At 42.8% G+C, this 24,804-nt stretch overlaps 1 protein-coding gene across 1 annotated transcript; it reads right to left on the bottom strand.

The window, feature by feature from the left end:
* Window positions 1-1,267: 1,267 nt before the first annotated feature.
* On the bottom strand, window positions 1,268-20,482 carry LOC101482843 (NLR family CARD domain-containing protein 3-like). Its single transcript, XM_014413022.3, has 8 exons — window positions 19,582-20,482; window positions 13,747-14,078; window positions 13,335-13,649; window positions 9,110-10,958; window positions 8,746-8,919; window positions 8,221-8,394; window positions 7,679-7,725; window positions 1,268-3,500 (listed from the first exon to the last, which is right to left on the bottom strand). Exons 2-8 carry the CDS (start codon window positions 14,018-14,020, stop codon window positions 2,953-2,955), a joined length of 3,381 nt encoding a protein of 1,126 aa, XP_014268508.3. The 5' UTR covers window positions 14,021-14,078; window positions 19,582-20,482; the 3' UTR covers window positions 1,268-2,952.
* Between the last annotated feature and the right edge of the window lie 4,322 nt (window positions 20,483-24,804).

Raw genomic sequence — 24,804 nt, 5'->3', positions numbered from 1 at the left:
TGTGTGTGTCACATTCTCACAGTGCATCAAACACTCCACCTGTATCTCACAACCTCCAGCCTCTCTCTTTAAAGTTCACAAAGACGGAGGTTGATGCAGGCACAAAGGTTTGGTCACAGGTGTCAGGAACTACTGGACTCAGAAGCAGACGGTGGTCAGGAGGAAGAGGAATGGGCAGGGAGCTTTGAAATAGACACCAGACACATTTTATTTTTGTGCAGTTTTTCCACACTGTGCCGGAGGTGTGGTCCATGACTCGGCTGCAGGGGAGGAGCGGCACAGTGAGCTCAACGGGGTGGTGCTGGGGCGGCAGGTGAGAACACAGCTGGTGGCGTTTGGCCTGATGACAGTCTTTCCCCCTTTTTTAGCGAGACGGGAGACGAGAGGAGGGAAGCTTGAGACAGCTGAGACTGGAGCTGACCAGACTGAACTGTCACAAAAGCAAAGTCAGAAATAAACGTGACATCGAACTGTGTGTGAAGTTCATTTTATACACACGTCGCTAAAAGTTGAGCTGTTTCCTGTCGAGCTGCTGCAGGTTTACTGTGCTCCATTTAAACTGTATTTCTGTACGTACAGTTTACGTGACGTGGGCTCAGTGTGACCTTCAGACAGCCTGCAGAGTCAAACTCATCAAACTCACTGTGCCTGGTTATTGGTGCTCAGCAGCTGGAAGCGCCTCCGCTCGTCCTCTGTGTTCTTGCCGTTTTCCCTTTAAATCTGTCACATTCAGATCCTAACAATTTAATGACAACAGCCCCGAGTTCATTGAACCGCTGTAGGTTCAAACAAGGATGTGTGTATTTTCCTCCAATAAAAAAAAAAAATCTAGTTTTCTATCCAGCATAGCTACCCAGTGACAGCTTTATAAACAGAACCATCTTTCATTGGTTTTTAAACTGTAGGACCAACTTTCACATTGCAGTAACTGTTTGAGGAAAAAAGGAAAAGCTGCTCGCCTCCCAAAGTGTTAAAAGATGCACAGAAGAGCTCTGATGGCAAACTTCAGTCAGCAATTTCACCTCCTAAAAACAATGGTGTTTGATTCCAGTGCAGGTGGTGGGCGTGGCTTCAGTCTGCTGACTCCACCCCTCAAAGATCAGTACAAACGTCACCACCCACCAGAAACATGGTTGAACATGAAGTAGGGCTGCTCAATTATGGCAAAAATGATAATCACGATTATTTTCACTGAAATTGAGATCTCGATTATTTGACGATACTTATTTAACCCTATAAGATCTACCATAGAACCAAGTCCGCCAGAGCTTATATTATTTTATTAACATGCTGTGGAGCCATTTTTGGGAGCATTTCAAGTTGCTATACATCAATACAACTGTTATAGCCCATATTTTAATAATATGTCTGCATTAAGTGCATAGTAATTACATTAATTACAAAAAAGTGCAATAAACTACAAAAAAATTGAAAATCGTTTTTGTTTTTTTACATATATTTCTACTTGGAGAAATTTAAGAGGTTTATCCCTCAAAACTTTAAATACAAAAAAGTTCCAAAAAATAGTTTACAACAGGAAATTTATTTTGAGTGTCTTCATAGTTTTATTTTGGAGATACAGCAATTTTTATATACTGCAGGAAAAACAAAAAACAATCCTATGATGCAAATTTGCAAAGAAAACAGCAGGTGCATCAAAATAAACTATTTCCAGCAGTGCAATCTGAGTTCTAAGCATCCCAGAAACTATTCAGAAAAGTATAGAGTCAAACATGACTTATAAAAACACCAGTATAGGCTTTTAAGGCCTACAAGTAAAAAACTACATTTTCCGCGAAAATGACGTCACTTCCGGTTTCGGACAGGAAATGGCGGACATGCGATAGTTCGCGTTGACGTCGTTTTCATTGTGGGAAGTGTTACGAACAGCTGATCGGATCGGCAAAGCCTGTTTCTGGAATATTATGTTTTTGTTCCTGCAAGCGCTTTTTATGCAGTTTTTGCAAAGCTTTATGTGGAAGGAAACCGTGACCGAGGACAAGTACAACTCCTCCGGTTTCATATGCAAAACAAATTATTGTGCTAGCTTACACGGTTCCGGTTCTACAGGGATTTAAAGGGTTAACAATAACAATGTATTGAATAATTCACCGGAAGGAAAGTTCTCCCTGTCTCTGCCCCTCCCTCCCATTCATTTGAATACATTGCATTACAGCTCCCTGGATCTACCCCCACCATCATATGTACTGTTTATCGGCTACCTGAGCAAAATGAGGAGTTTTTAAATGACTTTGCTGCTCTTCTCACTCACTTCTCTGAACTTTCTCCAAATCTGATAATTGTTTGTGACTCCAATATTCATATGGACAATGACAAAATCCTGCCTGGAACGTTTTGGGTTTTCCACTCATTCTAAAGGACATATCTTGGATTTGGTATGTTGTTCCGAAGACATATATGTATTTCTTGTCCCCCCACCTCGTTTTTGGTTTTTGCCCTTTATCCCCGTCCCTCTTCCCCGCTGTTTTTCTTTCCCTCTTTCTTTCCCCAGTCACGTCTGTCCTGTGTGGAGCAAGTGAAAATAAAATAAACAATAAAAACAAAGATCAATCAAATAGACCAATTCAGCAAGGCTGGGATGGTCCATTTGGCAAAGTAAATCCGTTGGGCATCTTTGCCTTCAGACAATAATTTTGGGTTAGGGTTAGGGGTTAGGGGTTAGGTCGGTGGTGTTGCTCGTGAGCACAACGACCAGCTGTGTCCAGAAGATTTAAGTTATTTATGAACCCAGTGGGCTCGTTTCAGCGGCCTGATTTACAAAAACATAGAAACATAGCAAAACACACACAAGTTCAAAGACACGTCAGTGAGAAAGTACGATAACAAGAACACGCCTACATATTCAGCCACCCGGAGCATAAAGGCGCTGACTTCACGTCACAGTGAGTCAAACATCAAGTCGCTTTTCGACATAAGCCCAGACTCTCGTTTCTACGGAGAACTCAGAAACACAGAAGAACCGAACAACAATGTGCAGAACCCAAACCCAGGATAAAGGGGTTCAGTGAATGTGGTGTGGAAGGTGTGGAGGAGGGTCCTTGAGCCAAAGCAGATTCTGTAGAAGGACAGCGTGCCCGCAGGCCAGTCCACATACACTCCTGCTCTGTTAGAGACAGAGGAGAAGGAGGAGGAGGAGATGTCTTTCCCTGTGTTGTTGTGCCACACAGAGTAGTGATCAACATCAGAGCACATCAGACTCCACGACTGACCGTTGCATCCAAACTTGCAGTCGATACTGTCTCCTCTCCTTCTGATTCCTCTGTAACTGACTGCGATATCCACCACTCCTTTCCACTCCACCTCCCAGTAACAGCGACCAGTCACACCGTGCTTGCACAGCAGTTGAAGGCAGAAGTCAAACCTCTCTGCGTGCTGGGCGTAAGGCTCCTGCGTCGACAGTGCCGTCACTTTCCTGTTGTTGTCGGACAGCTTGAGGTTTCTGTTGGCTGTGCTTGTGTCCAGTGTGAGTTCGCAGAAATCTGAGAGAGCGAAGAAGAAACAGCAGCAGCGATTTGTCATATTTGCATGCTGAGTTAAGATGGCGCCGGTGTGCTTGACTTGCCATGTGTCTGTCTCGCCACTTTTTACCCTCCCTTTTCCCTTTACCTTCACTTATTGACCTCGGCACTGTGTTTTTTATTATTTTTTTTCTAGTCGTATGTTCATCTAGTGGTTGTGCACTGATTACATATGACAGGCAAACACTTTTAAATCTTCGTTCTTTCCATTTGTTTTGAGCCAACCCCTGCTGGAGTGTGGGCAGCGCTAATCTACCACAACTGGATTCGTCCTTCAGCTTCTCCTCCCTAATCTCCACAAGAAGCGCTACAGGAAGCGGGGAAGAAGGAGTGGCCGTCGCGTCCGTCTCAGGGCCTTTCTCAGAGCCAGAATTACGGACCATGTACATGCTCACCTGGACACGGCATCATTTTCTCCCTGGACTGCTCTGACGCTAAGTTGCTTAATCATTGCTGGATTTACCCAGTTGATCATCAAGCCTCCTCTGCCCGTTCTGCAACACGCTTTCCTGCTCGGATTTGGATAACGTTGCGCCAACGGGGATTTGTTGAAGCAATCTAAGCACATCGTGCTTCTAGAGGTGACTTACTACCCTGGCCACGGATTGCATTGCTTAATGTCAGGTCGCTGGTAAAAGACCTTTGTTTTAAATGCCTTTTCTCTACTAACAGCCTTGATGTTTTATTCCTTATGGAAACCTGGATTCGCCCTGGTGAGCTCATCCCTTTCTCTGAACTTCTTCCTTTGGACTGTGCCTATTTTAGTTCACCGACGCTTTCTGGTAGGGAGGTGGTTTAGCCTCGGTTTTTATATATGACGTATATAATGTTCGGTAACCTTCCTCACCTAACTTTGCTAGCTTTGAAGCTCAGTTATTGGAGATGACTGCTTCCACGAGCACTCTGTGTGTGTTGGTCTACCGACCACCCAAATATGATGAGTGTTTCATCTCTTGGGTTCCGTTCTTTTTAAATATGACTCTGTTCTTATTCTTGGTGAACATACACATCTGTTGTAAGGATGGCCTGCTTGCTTAAGACTTTCTGTCATGGTCCTGGGTCGGTGACCCAGCGCTTTTGGTTTGTTATCATTTTCTAGATGATGATTGTTTAAGTTCTGTGTTATTTTCGATCTGCCTCTGAGTCTGCGTCTGTACCTGTCTGTCTATGGTGTCTCCCCATCTGTTTGTGAATCTGTCTGTTTAGTTCAATGTCTTGTCTGGTTCCATGTATCTGAGTTTCCTGTTTTATTGTGAAGGTCCGTGTCGTATGTGAGTGTGATCAGTTTACGTTTCCCCTGTCCCGTCAGCCCAGATTCCTCCCAGCTGTGTTGCCCTCCTGTCTCTCATCCCCTGATTACTGGTGTGTGTATTTAAGCCCTGTGTGTTCTCCTGCCTGTTGCCGGTTCGTCTGTGTTCCTCCGTGTCAGTCTGTGTAACTCTGTGTCAGTCTGTTACCCTGTGTTCCACGGTGTCCTGTTCCTCGTCTGTGTCTCTCTGCTATTCATCATCCGTTGTCATATGCTCCCAGGTCTGTTATTTTAGTTCTCCCAGTTTAGGTGTCTTTAGTTGTTTGTTATGCCCCACTGTTTGTTTGCCACTACACCTCTGTAAATAAAACCACCGGTATCTCATCCACTGCCTGCATCTTGGGTCCTCCTTCTATATCCACACGGCTCGCCTCGGCAGCCGTGACACTTTCTGGCTTTTATGGACTCTTTTAACCTCCTTCAGTGGGTAAATGAACCAACCCACGTTAAAGGCCATATTTTGGACTTGGTCTTTACGTATGGCCTGGATATCTGCATTAAGGATATAAATGGGATTTCAGATCATTTCCCAATTATTTTTGATATTGGCTTATCTGCCGTTGGACCGCAGTCTGTAGCTACTTCTCGTCTGCTACGTGTACTCAGCTCTGAAGCTGTGTTAAAGTTTGCTGTGTCTTTTTTTAATTTTGGCATTCATGATACCTGACTGCTGCTCAGTTCGCTCATCTGATGGTTATGCTGATATTTTGTTATCATTATTTTCATCTACCCCTGATTTGGCTGTACCTGACGACTGTTCTCTCTGTTCGGTTGATGGTTGTGCTAATATCCTGTTATCTCTTTGTTTTTCTATTCCTGATTCTGTTGCTCCCACTAAAATGAAGCGCCCTAGAACCTACTCTCATTGCTGGCTTAACGATACTACGCGTGCCTTACGACATGTTTGTCGCCGTGATGAGAGAAAGTGGAAAAAAGATAAACTTCAGGTCTCTTATGATATGTTACAGACTAGCCGCTCACAGTTTCAAACTGCTAAAATGGCTAAGGCATCTTTTCTTTCCAAAGTCCTTCTGGCTTATGGTCACAACCCCCGTATGCCGTGCCCGTGTTACTTTCGACTCTGAAGCAGCTGGTCGATCAACTGAAAAACACCAATGCTGTCTTTGATATTCTCCCATCACGCATTGTTAAGGGCTGCTATGATGTAATTGGACCGAGCATTTTATTCTTAATGAATTTTTCTCTACTCTCTGGATCTGTCCCACTGGCCTTTAAGCATGCTGTAGTCCAGCCTATTCTGAAAAAAAAGAATCTTGATTGTTATGATCTCTTGAAGTATAGACCGATCTCTAAGCTTCCGTTTCTGTCCAAGATCCTGGAGCGACTAGTTCTTTCTCAGCTTCAGGCATATTTAGACACGAACAACATTGCAGAGAAATTTCAGTCTGCCTTTAAGCCGCGGCACAGCACTGAAACGGCCTTGCTTAGAGTTCTCAATGACCTTCTTGTAAGCACTGACTCTGGACGCTCTGTGGTCCTGGTTTTATTGGACCTTCCCTCTGCTTTTGATATGGTCGATCATAACATTCTTCTATTAAGACTTGAGCATACTGTGGGTAAAAGAGGCACTGCCCTTAACTGGTTTAAATTTTATCTCGCTGACAGGTCTTTTTCGGTTAATTTGGGCAACTTCTCATCTTCCTCAGTACCTTTACGCTGTGGTGTATATAATGAGAAGAGAGGCCCTGTTCTCTTCTCATTATATCTGCTCCCCCTTGGAGCAATTTTTGAGAAGTATAATATTGCCTTTCATTGCTATGCTGATGATATACAGATTTATTTTGAGATTACTGACGATCTTGCTATGTATTTTCACTATTTTCCTGAATGCATGCGTGAGGTTAAAGGTTGGTTCAAGAGTAATTCTCTTGTCCTGAACGAAAAGAAAACGGAGATCGTGGTGTTCGATAGTAAAATCCCCCGCGACCAATTGTGTGCTGCTCTGATGCCTTTTGCTAGCTCCCCTTCTGATTATGCCAGTAATTTGGGCATATTACTGGATAGCTCGTTTAAATTTGACAAGCAAGTGTCTGCTGTTGTGAGGTCTACTTTTAATCAGCTGTGCTTCATTTCTAAGGCTAAGCCCTATATTCCACACAATGACCTGGAAAAACGTATTTACTGCAACTCTCTTTACATTGGCCTTTCCTCCTCCCTTCTCCTTAGATTGCAGACTGTCCAGAATGCGGCGGCACGCCTTTTGACGGGTAGCAGGAAATCTAAGTGCTCCTTTCAGAGCACTTAGATTTCCTGCTACCCAGCTTCTTCTGGAGCAACCGTGTTCTCGGCTGAAGTCTCGGGGCGACCGTGTGTTTGCTGTAGCTGCCTCAGTCTATGGAACAATCTTCCTGCTGCTATCCGGGCGTCTGACTCTATGCCATTGTTTAAATCACGGTTAAAGACTTATTTATTTAATCTTGCTTTTCCATCTAGCTAATATTTGGTGTGTGTGTTGATACATTTTTATCTGTTATGCTTTGTTAAATACTTGTATGTATTATGATTGTCATGGTTTTATGTTTAATATGTGCCGGGTCCTTTCTCTTTCTCTTTTCCCTCCCATCTCCTTTTCCTATCTTATTTTGTCAAGCCCCTTGGTATACCCTTGGTTTTTTAGTGTGCTTTAGAAATAAATATTATTATTTGATTATTATTATCAGTTGATGCGACGTCTGCTGATTTATGAAAAGACTGAAGAAAAACATCACAATGATTCATTGTTCTGGCTCTTTAGTCAAATTCAGAATAACCTGCAGATTGAAGCTATAACATATGCTGACTTCATGAATCAAAGAGAACAAACACTCACATTTCTTCAAACCAGGTTTCAGCCTCTGCTCTCCACCATGCTCCAGCCTGGATGACAAACAAAGTCTGAATGACACTTCAGAAAGATTTTTTAATGAATCACGACCTTCAGTCATATCCACCACTGAGATGAGCTGTAATCTGTGCTGCACACACAGACAGTCATAACTCTGAAGTGTGTTTCTGTTTGTGGTGCATTCTAGTGTTGCATTGAAGATTTTGTGTAGTCCAAAAAAGTTGACGTCCACACTCAGCCTCACATTCATTGTCTGATGACGACATTCACTCCGAGTCAGGTGGGCCCTTGTATAAGACGCTTTTTAGACTTAACAAAGACACACTCGCCCAGATGTTACATTAAATGTTAACAAACAATGAATAAAGTCTCAGATCGTCTGATAACCAGACTAATTGAACATGGATTTGTCTTTAATCCAAGACTTCCCAAAGACTAAACCTTCAGTAGCTATTAGCAGCTGTGAACCAGCCAATCCCACCAGTGTGACACAAAAACACTGTGTGAGTCTCATTTTAATCTCTTGCCTGAGAATTTTAAGCTTCCAGTGTTGATGCTCCACTCCAGCAGAAAGCAGCTTGGTGGCGGTGTCTCCTGGATGGTTGTAGCTCAGGTCCAGCTCACTCAGATGGTAGGGGTTGGCTCTCAAAGCTGTGGCTAGAGAAGTACAGCCCTTCCCTGAGATCATACAGCCTGACAGGCTGAGTATGCACCGAGAGAGAGATATAAAATGAAATCAGCTCGAGATGTTATTGGTATCTACTACCATACGAAATTTAAACATGATAACTTGAAAACTGTGGATGCTAGACTGTTAACAAGCAAACAAACTGAACTGATTATATGTGCCTTATCTTTGAGGGGAGAATGAACAAAGCCATGATGCTCTAACTGTCTGCATAATGTCGTCACTGGAATTTATATAGATTCATTTGCTGACACAGAAAAATAAGACAAAAAATGTAATGCTTTACGTTTAATTGAAATTTACAGGCAATGTTCTTTCGGTCCTTACACGTGTGATTGTGGGGGGTTGAATGATCTGGACTTACTTGAGTTTCTCCAGTGTACAGCTTGGACTCCCCAGCCCAATAGACAACAGCTTCACTCCTGAATCGTGCAGGTCGTTGTTACTCAGGTCCAGTTCTCGCATGCTGGATGGCTCAGAGCTAAGAGCTGAGGATAGAGCTGAACAGCTTCTCTTTGACAGATTGCATGCACTCAGCCTGGAGGAGAGTTAGTGAAACAAAGTGATACTCTTTCACATGGAGCAAGAATAGCAACAACAACAACTATACAATTTTTTGTTTACTCGACTAAAATGATTCAGTAAGACAAATCAGTATGACACAGACTGAAAATGTTATTGGTTGACAAAACCCCTACATACGTATTACGTATTATCTGTCCACCTACAGAACTTTGCTGGCTTCTTTCGTTATTGGTAGCAGTCTCAGAAAAGCATCCTCTGAAGCAAAAACTGAGTATTTCTTCAGATCAAACACGCCCAAATCTTCTTCCGATGACAGCAAGATGAAGACCAGAGCTGACCACTGAGCAAGAGATAGTTTTTCTGTGGAGAGCCTTCCTGATCTCAGGGACTGTTGGATCTCCTCCACTAGAGAAGAATCATTTAGCTCATTCAGACAGTGGAACAGATTGATGCTTCTCTCTGGAGACAGATTCTCACTGAGCTTCTTCTTGATGTACTGGGCTGTTTTCTGATTGGCCAGTGGGTTACTGTCCGTCTTGATCAACAAGTTCTGTAGTTTCTCCTGGTTGGTCTGCAGTGAAAGACCCAGAAGGAAGCGAAGGAACAAATCCAGGCTTCCATTTGGACTCTTTAAGGCCCTGTCAATGGAAATCCTGTGGATCTTCTTCGAAGATGTTTTGCTAAAAAGGAGTCGAAGGTTTTTCAGAGACATTCGTGGTAAAGGCATCACATTTTTGTTGCTGTTTATTAGAGACATCTTCACATAAAAAGCAGCCAGAAAATCCTGAACACTCAGATGGACGAAGCTGAACATCTTGTCTTTCCCTTTCCTCCCTCGCTCCTCTTTAAAGATCTCTGTGGAAACTCCTCCACATGCTGAGACAAAGTCAATGCTGCTCTCTCTCAGATCCTTCTCATAGAAGATCAGGTTGCCCTTTTCCAGCTGCTCAAAGGCCAGTTTTGCTAATGACGTAATGTATTGAATGCTCTTCTCTGGGCCATACTTTTCTTTTGTCCGATCAATCTGAAACATCAGGAACTCTGCGTACATCTCAGTCAGAGTCTTGGGCAGCTCTCCTCCCTCTCTGGTTTTCAACACATCCTCCAGAACTGTTGCAGTGATCCAGCAGAAGACTGGGATGTTACACAGGATTAGGAGACTTCGTGATGTTTTGATGTGGGAGACAATCCTGTTGGCCTGTTCCTCACCTTTGAATCTCTTCCTGAAATACTCCTCCTTCCGGGGCTCAGTGAACCCTCTGACCTCTGTGATGCTGTTTATAAACTCTTGGGGGATCTGATTGGCCGCTGCAGGCCGTGTGGTTATCCAGATGCGAGCAGAGCATAACAGTTTTCCATTAATGAGTTTTCTTAGCAGGACATCTGTTACTGTTGCCTTTGTTACATCGACAGAGCGAATGTCTTCAGAATGAAGGTCGAGATGAAGGCGGCTCTCATCCAGCCCATCAAACACAAACAGAAGTTTGAATTTACTCTTGTCATAGTTGGTGATTCCTGATGACTGAACATCTGTAAAGATGTAATTAAGAGCCTCCTGTGGGATGCCTACAGTTTCTGGGATGCATTCATGAATGAGCTCTGCCAAACTGAACTTTTCTCCCTTCAGAGGATTCAGCTGACGGAAGGTGAAGGGGAAAATCAGATGCACATCTTGATTGGATCTTTTTTCAGCCCAGTCCAAAACAAACTTCTGGACAAGGAAAGTTTTTCCAATTCCTGCGATTCCATTGGTCATCACTGTTTTGATGGGTTTGGATTCTCCAGAAGGATGCTCAAACATGTCTGTGGGTTGAATTGATTTCTCTGCTTCTGCTGGCTTCCATGCCTTTTCTAACGTTCGGACCTCGTGCTGTGTGTGGAAATGTGCGCCACACCTGGCTGTGATGTACAGCTCTGTGTAGATATCAGCCAGATGCTGTGTGTCTTTTGCCCACTCTTCTTCTGCACCCAAAAATTTATCCTGGAAATTTGACTGAAGCATCTGCTGGTAAAATGTGATGGGATGTGGCTCTGGTACTGGAACCATCATATCTATGTCAAAAATGAAGGATAAAAAAACGAAAGTGTAAAGTGTATAATTAAGATATTGAGGATTATTCAGCCCCGAGCCCATATCAGGTTTACTGGCATAAATTACGATGTTTCAGCTGTTTGTAGTTATTATAATTTTATACATTTTAAAATATTCCTTAAACCAGTGATATAAAGACTAGTGCTAATGAAAGTATACAATGGTCTACTCTTTTGGTTTCAGATGGTAGTAGTTGTTACCAATATGGAGAAAAAAAAATTTTATATAACATTTTGAAAAAACTCTTATAACGTCATTTAAGTGATTTGGTTATGGCAAACAGCAGAAAATGTGTTCATACACTTAGGTTGATATGGGAGGTGAATAACTACAAATCATGTTTTCTTTGCTCAGTTTCCCATGTTGTTATCCTCCCATAAATGGCAGAAAAGAGTGAATAACTTCATTGTTTTAGCTAACTACAGAGACACTACTGCTGTGTTTACCAAGCTTTGAAGTGAAAGTTTCAGTTTAGAACTTTGACCTTTAGTTTAAATCTTCTCTAGTAAGCTATGTCCAAGGTAAACTGCAAGTATGCTAGGTAGTATATAGAATGATTAAAACACAATAGTCTAGTGAAATCTCCAACTAGGGCTGAGCGATATGACCTAAAATCCACATCATGGTATAATTTGAAGCATGTGCGGTAACAATATGTATCGCGATATATTCTTTTCTTCTGTATAACGTATTTTACACACTATAAGGCGCACTTAAAATCCTATAATTTTCTCAAAAATCGACATAGCGCCTTATGTATGAATTCTGGTTGTGCTTATTGACCTCAAACCGATCTTATGTGCTACACGGTGCTCAAAAATCTGTCAAAAATGTTTTAGTCTGACTTTGCTAAGCTACGAAGCCGCATCGCTTGATGGATTGTTGGAGCATTACAGCTGCCGTAGTCAGGAGTGTCACGGAGTAATCTGGGTCCTAAACTCTGTCAGGTTCAGGTCCCAAAGTCAAACGATCACTGTGGCGTCACTGAGAGTTAAAAACTGTCTAAATTATTTCATCTTTAATAAAATGATCAGCGTTGCTGCTTTACCAGGTGTAACAATTAAGTTTAACATCCAGGCATCCATGAAAACAGAATTTATTACATTTAACAGAGTTAGAAGTTAGCAGGAAGTTAGCTCGCTAGTTTCGCTAGTTACCTAAACATGATATAGCATGTTCAGACTGAGAGATTTCTAAAACAAATTCAAACGTACAGCTCTACTATCACTTCCAACATAAATGAAGACAGAAAACTAAACAGCAGTGACGTTTATAGGGTTACTGAAGTTGGGCTAGCTGGTATATAATGTTGTGCTACGTGATCGCTAGCAAAACAGCTACGTTAGCATAGCATTAGCACAGTGAAGCTGGAGGATGAGCGCTAACTTCTTTCCACTCAATAAAAGTTAACATGAGGGTTTCTGGTGGTTAGGGACAAATGCAATCACATGGCAGGATGCTGTAAACGGACCAAACCTCAGTCAGGAGAACAACTGAGATAATCCATCCACAATACGAGGTTAGTCATTAATATACTGCAACAACATGGGAATAGAGCAGCTGCAGAGAATTCAGCATTAATGAATCAATGGTATGGAAGTGGAGGAAGCGCAGTTTTTGGCTTTCCCCATATTCCAAAAGTGCTCCGTCTCTTTGCTATTACTGTCGCCCGCCATAATTTCCAGTTTATGCTGTTTATGCTACTTTCTCTGTATCTATGAAGCGCCTTGAGGCGACTTTTGTTGTGATTTGGCGCTATATAAATAAAATTGAATTGAATTGAATTGTTTGCAGCCGCTGCAATGCTTTCGACCAAAACAGGCAGCTTGATGACACCATCAACATGCGCTATCGTAGTAGAGCGGTATAGTCAAAATGTCTGTGAAGGTTCTCAGTCATCCAGGTCATCGTAGTCAAAGGAGCTTGCAAAGAAAAGCGTCTGGGACCCACACCCAGTTTCCCACCTTGGCTCAGGCGATTAGAGGATCATCAGGGGGTCCTTTTGTCCCTCTGTGGGGGGAAACTCCCACTAGGTTTATATCTGGGACTCTCCACCATTTGACCTTAGAACTGAAGAAGCTTCTCGGATGAGAGGTGAAACGTCTTCAACCAACTTAAAGAAGTCCAGACGCTTTTCTTTGCAAGCTCCTTTGACTATAGTCAAAATCTCTACTGTTGGCCAAATTTATATAGTTTCTACCGCCCATCCCTATCTCCAACCTTTGTAAAGTTAAAATTCAGTAAAAGATTTGGATTAGAAATGCAACGACATCACAAATATTGAGTATTTGTTAATTAGCCAATCATCACGTTATCAAACCTGACAGTAGTTTTACCATCAGTCTCAGAAGTAGGAGCCTGAGTCTTAGAGGAGAAAAGTCCTTTCTTCTTTTTAGCCTTCCCAACACTGCCGTCATCTCCTTTCTTCTTCGTAGTCTTCCCACCATCTTCATTATCCGCTTCTTCCTTTGAAGTCTTCCCATCACTGTCATTGTCCCCTTTCTTCTTTGGGCTCTTCCCTCCATCTTCATCATCTGCTTTTTTCTTCGAAGTCTTCCCATCATTGTTATCGTCATCTTTCTTCTTTGCGGTTTTCCCACCATCATTTTCATCCCCTTTCTTCTTTGAAGTCTTCCCACCATTGATGTGCACTGATAGACAAACAGACATTATGAGCATTAAAAGAATATAACCTGCACTTTGTTGAACCTTTTCAGACAGCAGTGTTTGTCTTTTCCTGTGACTGACCTTCGGTTGTTGGGCTGCTGACAGAAAAACTCTGCAGCAGGTCATTTCTGTTAATTCTCTCTAAAACCACCTTGGTCACCTCCAAAGCTCCTTGGAGTTCATAGGTTTGTATGATCAGGTCCACAGTTTCCAGTCGCTTTGACGTCTCCAGACGGCTCTTTCTGATGGCAGGGCGCCCCCGAAGGACATCACCATGCTGCAGGAACCACTTGAATTTATCAAACTCTTCATCTCCCAAATCTTCCAGAGTGTTTAAGAGGTCCTCTGATGTCATCACGTCAGATAGTACTGCAGGCTCTTGTGGTACAACTGCTTTATTGGTCTCTGTTTACCTGTCAAACATGAAATCAGACTTTAAAATATCAGCTGTTCCCTTTATACAAATAAAGTTTATTAACAGGTTATTATGATTCTCTGTTTGTCTAAATTGAGATCAGTTCATGGAGCGCCTCGTTGGAAAATAATGCAAATACAGCATTAGAACTTTGTGGCTGGAAACATGGAATGAGATGTCTGATTGTCAGTGATTGTCTGTAATTGTCAGTGATTGTCTGTAATTGTCTGAGTGTCAGTGTCAGTGACTGCCACTAACTGTCAGTGATTGTCTGTATTTGTCAGTGAGTGTTTGTCCATCAAAAGATGGCGCCAGTGTGTTCGGCAGCCCGTCTCCACTGCTCTCTGCTGCTTCTTACCTTTCTGCTAATATGCTATTCAGGTGGCTCTGCATTGCTAACTTATGACCGGCTTACTCTTCTAAGTCTCCGGCCACCCTATACTTACGGGTCATACTTCCATGGATCGGACCCGTGGTGGAATTTAGGAGATACCACTCTGCTGCGGACGGATCACCTCTCAGGAATGATCTCCGCTTCCTTTGCACAGGAGACGCTACAGGAAAAGGGGTAAACGGAGTGGTGTCCGTGTCCGCATTAAGGCTTACCTAAAGGCACGGCTGGCTTTGACGTCGATGTGGATGCTCTCCGCCTTCCCCCGACTTTCTGGGAGCACTTTACCTTTAGATTGTTTAGGCATCGATGGATTCAAATAATTCAAATTATTCAATTCAAATTTTATTTGTCACGTACACAGTCATACACAGTGTACGTGACATGCTGAGTCGCTATGCTGAGTTGCAGGCCCGCCCTGTCGCCCCAGTGGTTTATTCGCCGGCTCCATGTTGGATTAAGCCTCCTAAAGGCGGCGTGTGTTATGGCAACCTATGCCGCCCGAGACGTGCTTCCAACTGCGACTCGGCGTCTTCGACTCGGATGGCGCTATTAAATGTTAGGTCGCTGACTAATAAGACTTTTATTGTGAGCTATTTTTTTACTGCTACAGGACTGGTTTTACTATTCATGACGGAAACTTGGATTCGTCCCGGTGAGTCTTTCCCTTTCTCAGAGCTCCTTCCTCCGAATTGTGCCTTTTTTAGCTCACCGAGACCTTCGGGCAGGGGTGGAGGACTGGCAGTGGTCTTATCACTGGCGATTTTAACATTCACATTTGTTGTAAAGATGATGTGTTTGCCAAGGATTTTCTAGCCTTAGTTGACTCTTTTAATCTTATCCAGTGGGTTAATGCACCTACCCACCTTAAAGGACATACCCTTGATTTGATTTTTTCTTATAGACTGGACATTTGTATCAGGGACATCAGCAACATTGGAATCTCCGATCATTTCTCAGTCATCTTTGATGCTGAGTTATGCAAATTGGACCAGAGCTTTGAGGGTCCTCGACGTCTTGTGCGCATAATCAATCCTGGGACTGTGGCTGAATTTTTGGCTGCTTTCTCTAAATCTGTTCTCCCTGACTTTGATCGTTCTACACCCTCTTCAGTTGATGATTTTGCTAACTCCTTTCTCTCTACCTGCTCCTCTATACTGGACGTTGTGGCCTCTATGAAAGTAAAACAACCTAGAAGCTGCTCTCAGCCGTGGCTAAATGACTCTACGCGCTTTACGACGCGTTTGCCACCAAGCTGAGAGACGGTGGAAAAAAGATAGGCTCCAGGTGTCTTTTGATATCGTTCGCAGGACCCACCTGGAATTTCAGAAATCTGCTAAGTTGGCTTTTCTGTTGGGTGTCATTGCGGATAATAGTCACAACCCACATATTTTATTTAAGACTTTTAACTCATTGTCCAACCCTTGTCCTGAAATGCCTAGATTGGCTTCCTTAGCCCGTTGTGAAAATCTTTTAACTCATTTTACAGGCAGAATCTTATCTCTAAGAGTCTCACACCCCCCTGTGATGAGTCAGGCCCCAGCATTACGATGCTCTTCTAACCTCAATCAGTTTGATCCAGTTTCGCTCCCTACTCTTAAGGGTATAACTGATCACCTAAAAACTCAAACGCTGCTCATGACATCCTTCCATCTCGCATTATTAAAGATGGGTTTAACATTATCGGGCCCTGTGTTTTATCATTAATTAACCTGTCACTGTTATAAACACGCTGTAGTGCAACCTATACTCAAAAAGAGCTCCCTTGATCAGAATGACCTCGCTAACTTTAGACCTATTTCCAAACTCCAGTTTCTGTCTAAAATCCTAGAGAAGATTGTTCACTCCCAACTTCAAACTTATTTGGTTGCAAATAATATCGGGGAAAATTTTCAGTCGGGGTTTAAGCCACACCATAGCACGGAAACTGCATTACTGAGAGTCTTTAATGATCTTCTCTCAATTGCTGACTCAGGGTGCCCTGTGGTGTTAATTTTGCTTGATTTGTCCTCTGCTTTTGATTTGGTGGACCATAATGTCCTTTTAATGAGGCTTGAGCATCTGGTGGGCATCACGGGCAGTGCCCTTAGCTGGTTTAAATCCTATCTCTCAGAAAGGTCCTTTTCTGTCACCATGGATACCTGCTCCTCCTCCATTGCCCCTGTTACCTCTGGTGTCCCCCAGGGGTCCGTGCTGGGTCCCATGCTGTTCTCTTTATACTTGTTACCCTTGGGCCGAATCTTTGATAAATACAATATTTCTTTCCACTTCTATGCGGATGACATTCAAATCTATTTTGAACTAGCTGAGGATGTCACGTCGTCGTTGCAACACTTCTCCGATTGTATGAATGAAGTTAAAATCTGGCTACTGAGCAATTCCCTCATTTTAAATGATAAGAAGACTGAAATTGTAGTCTTTGATTCTCCCTCCTCTCGGGCTGAACTAACTGGTATTTTTGGGCCCTTTGCTGACTCCCTTTCTGACACTGTGAGGACCCTGGGTGTTGTCTTGGACAGTTCCTTCAAGTTGGACAAACACGTGTCCTCTGTAGTTAAATCGAGTTCAATCAACTACGTCTAATCTCTAAGGCCAAGCCCTACATACCATGTAAGGACCTGGAGAAACGTATCCATGCCTTTGTTACATCCAGATTAGATTACTGTAATTCCCTTTACACTGGTCTCCATTCTGCCCTTGTTCACAAACTGCAGCTCGTTCAAAATGCAGCTGCGCGTCTCTTAACTGGAACTGGCAGGTTTGAGTCTATTACTCCAGCTCTTTCCGACCTGCACTGGCTCCCTATAAAACTTCGTATTGATTTTAAAATCTTATTGCTCACTTTTAAAATCATAAATAGCACCGCACCCAGCTATCTTAGGGATCTCCTCAGCTTTTATATCCCTGGGAGAGCGCTTAGATCAGGCCAAAGGCTCCTGGTGCGACCTAGATCTCGGCTCAAGACCAGAGGTGACCGCGCATTCGCCGCTGTCGCATCCTACCTCTGGAATAACCTCCCTCAAGGCATCTGATTCAATTCAATCTTTTAAATCTTGATTAAAAACTTATTTGTTTAGCCTTGCTTTCCCGCCTCCTACAGCCCACATTTTTGGTGTACTGTAAGTTATCTTTTTCGCTTTATTAATATTTATAATGTTTTAACCTTCAGCCTTTCGGGTTGTGCCTACTATGCCTGGTGTATTATTGGTTAGTTATGTCACCCGCCTGTTAGTATATTTTATTTGTATTTTGTGTTTTATATTTGTATTTATTATTGCTCTAACTCGTTCTGTGAAGCACTTTGGCATACCTGTGGTTTTTTAAATGTGCTACATAAATAGAATTGTATTGTATTGTCTGTGTCAGTGTCAGTGAGTGTCTGTAATTGTCAGTGAGTGTCTGTAATTGTCAGTGAGTGTCAGTGATCCTTTTTCATGCTTCAGCTCAGTGCTAAAACGGAGCAGCTCTGGTGTCACTCATTGACGCAGTCTCTTTCCTCTGCCTCTCACTGATTGGTGCAGCTTTGTAAACTGCTTTCTTTCATGCACTTCACAAGAATAAAATGATCGTGAATTTCTTGCTTGGTAACTCATGTGTGCTGACAGTCTGATATCACACAGCACCACCCAGCAGCAGCGGCTCACCTGCAGAGCCGCACCCTGCCTGACCGTCAGAGCTGTCGAAGTTTCCAGAGTGGATTTGTGCTCAGTGAGCAGGTTTATGTTGAACTTGTGTGGCAGAAGTTAGAGCTGCTGTTATCCCCGGCAGCTTTATACATCTAAGGCAGAGGTCCCCAACCCCCGGGCCTCGGACCGGTACCGGTCCGTGAGTCGTTTGGTACCGGGCCGCGAGAGTTGAGGCTCAGGTGTGAAATGTAGTTTTCAGCATTATTTTGTTATCGTTTTTATCGTTTACTCGGTTTTCCTGGGTCTTTTCCTGTGTGTTATGAATAAATCTTCTTTTTTTCGGTACCGGTACTAGTTTTATTTTGTTGTATTTATGCGCGACACCTTAAAGGCCGGTCTGTGAAAATATTGTCGGGCATAAACCGGTCCGTGGCGCAAAAAAGGTTGGAGACCGCTGGTGTAAGGTATACAGAGACATGAAATAAAACCAATAAAACCACAAGAAATTCACAGTGAAACACAAAACTATGAGAAGGTAATAAAACTGTAAACCTTAACTGCAACCCTGATTCACTGTCTTTAATCTTTACCTTGAAATACCTCATGTCTGTGTTTACTTGGTCTGGCCCGTATATGATAAACCCTATATGAGAATGCTGACTTTAATCTATACAGATTCCCGGGAGATTATAGCTTACACAGAATGAGATTAAATTCCTGGTGGCAGTGTTTCACATGAATCATATACAAACTGTCTGAAAGCTTTTTTTTCCACAGCGAAGCAGATGATAGACCAAACATCCCTTTGCATTCTTTGCTGTTGTTTGGTGCTACAAAAGTTCATTACAACAACTGAATTATTCAGTCGAGAACTTCTTCAATCTTGTGGAACAGCACCAGTAACAGATGCAAGGTTTCACTGATGGTTACATTAAATCTAAAGATGCAGCAAACGAGCAGAAAAAGGTTTCCTATAACCATACGTGCTGCAAAATAATGTCCAAGCATGACTCGATTTAAACTCTAATACAAGAAGATGATCGTCACAGGTACAGAGAGGAGCGCTCATCACAGCGCCGTGTCAAAGATGTCGTTTTTTACTGGGTTGGTGCAGCTTACATTGTTTTATGTGTGTAGACTTGTATATGCCTGATTATGTTATACTGAGCCATGTTGATTCATAAATGATTAAATAGCATTAATGAGGGTGGATTGAAAAAGTGTGGCCTCCATCCTACTGCTCTGCCTCAGTATTGTTTGATATATAAACTTTTTCATGTAGATGTTATTCGTTGTGAAATCCAGATTTATTTTAACTTGTGTGCAGAAAGCAGCTCTGGGACACACTGTTAATGCATCTGAAGTCTGCTGTAGTAAAACTGGAAACGAATGAAAGTGATGGTTACGCTCAGAGCCCGCTGTATGCAGACGAGTGCATACAGAGAGCGTCAGCAGCACTCGTGAACGCAGCCGTCCGCACTCACCTGTGTTTGCAGAAACACCTGACGGACGCATGCAGCTCGTCCTCTGCCTCCAGGTACGCTCGGTGCCGGGTGAGGTGTGGGCTGTTCTGTGGTCAGGCACTGCGATCTGTAAACTTCTTTCTCTGTGCGGCGCAGCGAGTCAAGTCAGCGGCGACGAGGGCTTCTGGTCATTCTGCGTTCCTGAGAAAGGTGCGCTCAGGTAAACGTCCCTCTGAAGGCTGAGAGGTTGTTATGAGCTGAAAGTCTGCTGACACATTTCATATGAAAAACGTTGGAAGGATTTGGATCTGGGCTCCGCCTCTCTCTGCACTGTCCTTAGACACATTCAGGCAGGTGTGTTTGTCAGGTAGATAAGGTTACCTGCAGCCTCACTTCCACAGAACTGCATCACCCCTACAGCCTCTGGCATTCCTTTAATATATAACATGTGCATACAGGGGCCTGAAATGTTTCCACAGCCAAAGAGCCAATCAAAGCTCAGGACTGAGAGAAAGCAAGTTGGTTTCCTGTCAAATTCTCCACACAGGTCAGAAACTTTTATCCAGAGTGGCTGATGGGAGCAGATCCTTCGCCTCCATCAGGTGCCAAATATTTCACCATCGCCTTTTATTAAAGAATAATCCCTCTGATCGGTTATCATCAGCACGACAGCACACGGGACTCAAACACTCCCACTAACAAACGTTAATGTGTGAGTCAGTGCAGCATCACCAACTGTGATTATTTGATCTGTCAATCGATTTCTGCGTCACCCCCTCTGATGCATGTTGATCTGATAAACGGCTTAGTTTCATCCCGCGCTCCTTGTTCCAACAAAACAGGAAACAAGCTTATATATGCATTTGCCCTGGAAGCCTGTCCACTCAAACTCAAAGGGGACGCATTTGTGTCACATAATGAGCAACTGCAACCACTAAAGGAGCGAGATAAGTACAGCCCGCAGTGAAAACTGCCAACAGCCTGGAGCAAAGTTTCAGGAGAAGGTGCCAAACCTGCAACGACTGTGTTAAACTCAAACATTTTCCTGGGAATCAGCCGGGCAAGACTGGACCCGTCTGTCTAGATCCTGGGGTGGCAGCGGGGCAGGAGACGTTTGTCCTCAAACCTGCCGATCAGGTGGTTAGACAGAAGATTTGTAGGCTCTTGTATTTCTGCAGGTAATACAGGAACAACAGGACTGCTGTCAGTGTTTGAAATGTGGCACACAGAGGGCAGCAGCCGTCTCAGCTCATTAGAAAACAAACTTCCAGTTTAGGTGAAAGTTTCTCTTCGTCCTGGGAATTATTACTCTGCTGTCATTCAGCAGCTTTCCCAGAAATTATAACAAACATGTCCCGGGATGAAAGTCGGGATGGTTTCCAATTAGGGCCGGGTATCGTCACTGATTTCTAGAATCGATTCAATTCCGATTCACAAGGTCCCGAATCGATTCGATCCACGATTCGATTTAATTCGATTCGATTCGATTCGATTCGATTCGATTTAAATCTGGGAAATTCTGACAGTCAGAAATATTATAATTCAGATCAGTATATTTACATATTTTTTATCAATAAAAAGGAAGCTGACACAAGACTTTATCACAGGTGTGAGCGTCACAGCAGAGGCCTTTGTGTCAAAGTAGCTGAAGATAAAACAGAAAAACATGAAGGTGATTTTTCCTGGCCTGGATTTTATACAAATATTCTGCAGCACATCAAAAACGAAAGAAAACCTTGAATCAACACATGAACGTTACCTCTGAGTTGCAGCGGTTTTATTAGAGACACAGCGTTTTGCATTTTCCATAATTTTAGAAAGTTTAAATTTGTTCAGTATTGAACGGCAGAAATTAGGTTTTCTTTTCGGAAGTATGTAAAAGGGAAAAAAACAGCGGCCGACAGCCTGTAAACAACAGTAGACTTGTGCATAACAAGCAAGCGAATAATGAAGAAAGGGAAACTGTTCTTGAAGTACAGAGAGAGAGAGAGCTGTGCATCGCGGTGGAAGCAAAACAGCAAAAGTCAGAGTGAATTCATGACGATGTTTATGTGAAGCGTAGTTTGGATCTTCTTTTGCTGCTGGTTCGGTCAATAGTGTTTGGAGAGAGATCAAACTAACAGCTTTAGAATCAGCGCATAAATGGCGTGAACACAAAGCGCCGACCCACCGAAACATCAGAATCAGCGAGCTGTCGGCTTTCAGCCCCGACCGTGAGAAAGGCGACATCTCACTGATTCTGATCCGCGGGTCGCGCTGTGTGTTTACGTCTATGTGCAGAAGCCGTGTTCCTGCTCTCATTTACTGTCTTAACTGTTTGGTGGTTCTTGAAATTTTGTGAGATGTCACCAGAGATTCTGGCATTTCGGGCAAAATAAATTTATATTAAAAAAATCGATTCAGGATTTTAATGAATCGATTTCACGTTATCCAAGCCAGAATCGATTTTAATCGATGAATCGATTATAAAAACCCAGCCCTATTTCCAATGTTGTTCCTGTTTCGAAGACAAACTTTTAAACTCCATCACGTTTAAAGCTGGTGGAGTTTAGTGCTCTAGGTGTTTGAGATGAATACCTGCAGCTGTGGATCTCAGGTGAGCTCAGACTGATGATGATGATGAAGCACCTGACAGGTCTCCAGAGTCTGCTGTGTTTGTGCACAGTCGCGTGCACGTGTGCGCTCACTCTGATCTTCTGTGAAGGAGTGCCAGCATCCTGCTGTGCTCCCTCTGTGGCTGATAAACCTGGGAGCGCATCGTGTCTAAAACAGCTGACGTGGATCAGTTCCAGCTGTACAGGGTCGTCACTGTTCACGGTTGGTGTTCAGAACTTTGGAACACCATCCAGAGAGATGTGATCGTGGAGTAGGAAACACTGGTGTGGCCGTTTCATGGACTGAACAGGCAGAGTGTTATCACTGGCAGGTCAGTGCATAATCAAAGACCTGAGTCGTTATGGGCACAGTTAAATCGAGTGGCTCATTTTGTTCTTCTTTTCAGTTTTATGGAGGAGCATGGTGTATGAGATTCACTTCATGAGCTCCACTTACTTTGTCTTCATTGTTTATATTTGCCCCGTATCCAAACAGCTGCCAGCAGAATAACCGTGGAGGAGGGCAAACCCGTCTGCAGCTGTGCAGGGGGGCATTGTTTTTTTTATGTGGTAGAAATCTGCTGCAAGGACCGAGCGGTGCCATCTAAGGACTGGATGCCACTGGAGGTGCCTGGAAAGGACGTTCTCAATCTGAAGGCCACCTGTTCCCTTGGAGGGTGGTAGGATGCAACGATTTGCAATTTTTTTGGATTAACGTTTTTTCTGCGATCTCAAGACGCTTTATGTTTTTACTTTTTTCCTTTTTGGGTCAGATCTGATTCCACTTAACACAAAAAACTGATGCATCTAAAAGCAAAACTGTGACCAAAGACAATCCAAATAACTTGAACACTTACTAAGAACCCTGAATACTAAGTGCACTGAACTGAAATGGACAGCCTACCTGATACATTTATGGACACTTTAAGTGATATGTTGTACATTGTTGAGATTTACATGTTTGAAATGATTTAAATGTTTTGTTCATGTCTATGTTTTGGACCATTTAAAGGTTGAATACACTCAAATCACTTTTCTCCCTTTAAGTTGTTGTCAGTGTCTCATTCTGAGTGGAGGGATATTCCTTCTTTAAGGTGAGTTACCACTGCCAGTCTCCTTACGATCCTACCTGAACCCAACGAGTAGATTCTCAAATATTGACTTTGTATGACAGATTACTGTGGATTCGACTGATTTTGGACTACTCAGTTAAAAAGGGTGACACATAACCCAAATATGATTAAAGGGCTAATGTAATTGAATTTGGTCATTCCTTATAATTATTGTACACTTGTAGAAAAATAACCTGACAAGCAAAAAGTCTTGGGGCAAATGAACATCTGTTAAAAGGTCAAAGCAAAAATGAATCCTCCAATCACAACATAGGAAGGTGAATATGAAGTATACAGTAAATTCAGCTTGATCTCCAAATGACCACAAACTGTTTGGATGCCTGGGTCGTTGACCCCGGGTTTTTGAGTTTATTATATTATTTATCATTTCCAGTCTTTGGTTTCTTTGTTAGAGTTCTTTCTTATGGTTTATGTCTCTGTGTAATCCTTAGTTGCTGTCTCCCCTGTCGGCTATATCCCCGTGTCTGCCCTGGTCTCACGTCTCTGTTCCCTCTGTTGCAGTGCCTGCTTGTGAGTCTGTCTGTAAGTTCAGTCTGTGTTATGTTTCCTGTTTTACTTTGAAAGTCCGTGTCTCATGTAAATGTGTCTGGTTTTGCTTCCTTTGTCTTGTTAGGCCTGATTTGCCCCAGCTGTTTCCCTCCCTGATTGCTCCCTCTGTGTATTTAAGCCCTGTGTTTCAGTTTGTTGGTGTTGTGATCTACCCTCATCTTGCTGTGTGTTCTGTCTGCGTAGGTGTATTTTGTATTCTCAGTTTTGTTACCCTTTTGAGTTCAGCATTAAAGCTGTTTTGAGTTCACTTTGCGTCTCCGAGTGTCTGCACATTGGGTCCTCCTACTACTACTCCTGCCTGCACACAGCCGTCACATAACACTAGTGATGGGCAGAAGAAGCTTTCTGAAGCTTGTATTGAAAAACGGTTCATTACTCGAAGCTTTTCAACACAGTCCTCTCTGGTGACATCTGGTGGCCAAAAATATGAAGAGCAGCTCGAATCCACAAAATAAAACCAACTGCTTCATTAAGATTGCTCACTCTACAGAGTGGAGTTCTGTCTGATATTGGGCCGCCGTTGTGTTGCTTTGAACGTGTATTTTTTGGTGGTTAAAAAAATGTGTTTTATTTGTTTAATAAATAATTTTGACCAGTAAACTTTCCTTGTTTAAACATGCACCATGGTGTGGTCTTTCTTTGCTTGTGACTTCTTGATGTTGGTACATAAAATAATTGAAAAATACCACGCTACATATAACATACATATAATAATGTACAATACATTATGGAGTATGCTCTGAGGTCTTGCCTCCATGCACTAATGCAATTAATCGCTAGACGGGTGTATTTATAAATAATATTATATTAGGGAATTTTTCCTATTTATATTTTTGGACCTGGGGGTAGAATTGATTGTGAAATGGAAAAGGAAAATGCTTATGAACTTCGAAATTAAAAACATGATGCATTTAAGGTAACCCTTTTTCTTTTTTTTTTTTAAGAAGAGAACTTGTTCCACTGTGCGA

The sequence above is a fragment of the Maylandia zebra genome, linkage group LG6 (genome assembly GCF_041146795.1).
Source record: "Maylandia zebra isolate NMK-2024a linkage group LG6, Mzebra_GT3a, whole genome shotgun sequence".
In the NCBI taxonomy this organism is placed as follows: Eukaryota; Metazoa; Chordata; class Actinopteri; order Cichliformes; family Cichlidae; genus Maylandia; species Maylandia zebra.
This window is presented reverse-complemented; position numbering and strand designations above follow the sequence as displayed.

Coding starts and splice junctions, on each gene's coding strand:
- LOC101482843 (XM_014413022.3), bottom strand. CDS start 14,020: ATGACATCAGAGGACCTCTTAAACACTCTGGAAGATTTGGGAGATGAA. Junction 10,959..13,334: donor TCCTACTTCTGAGACTGATG/GTAAAACTACTG, acceptor TTTTTGACATAG/ATATGATGGTTCCAGTACCA. Junction 8,920..9,109: donor AAAGAAGCCAGCAAAGTTCT/GTAGGTGGACAG, acceptor ACTCTCCTCCAG/GCTGAGTGCATGCAATCTGT.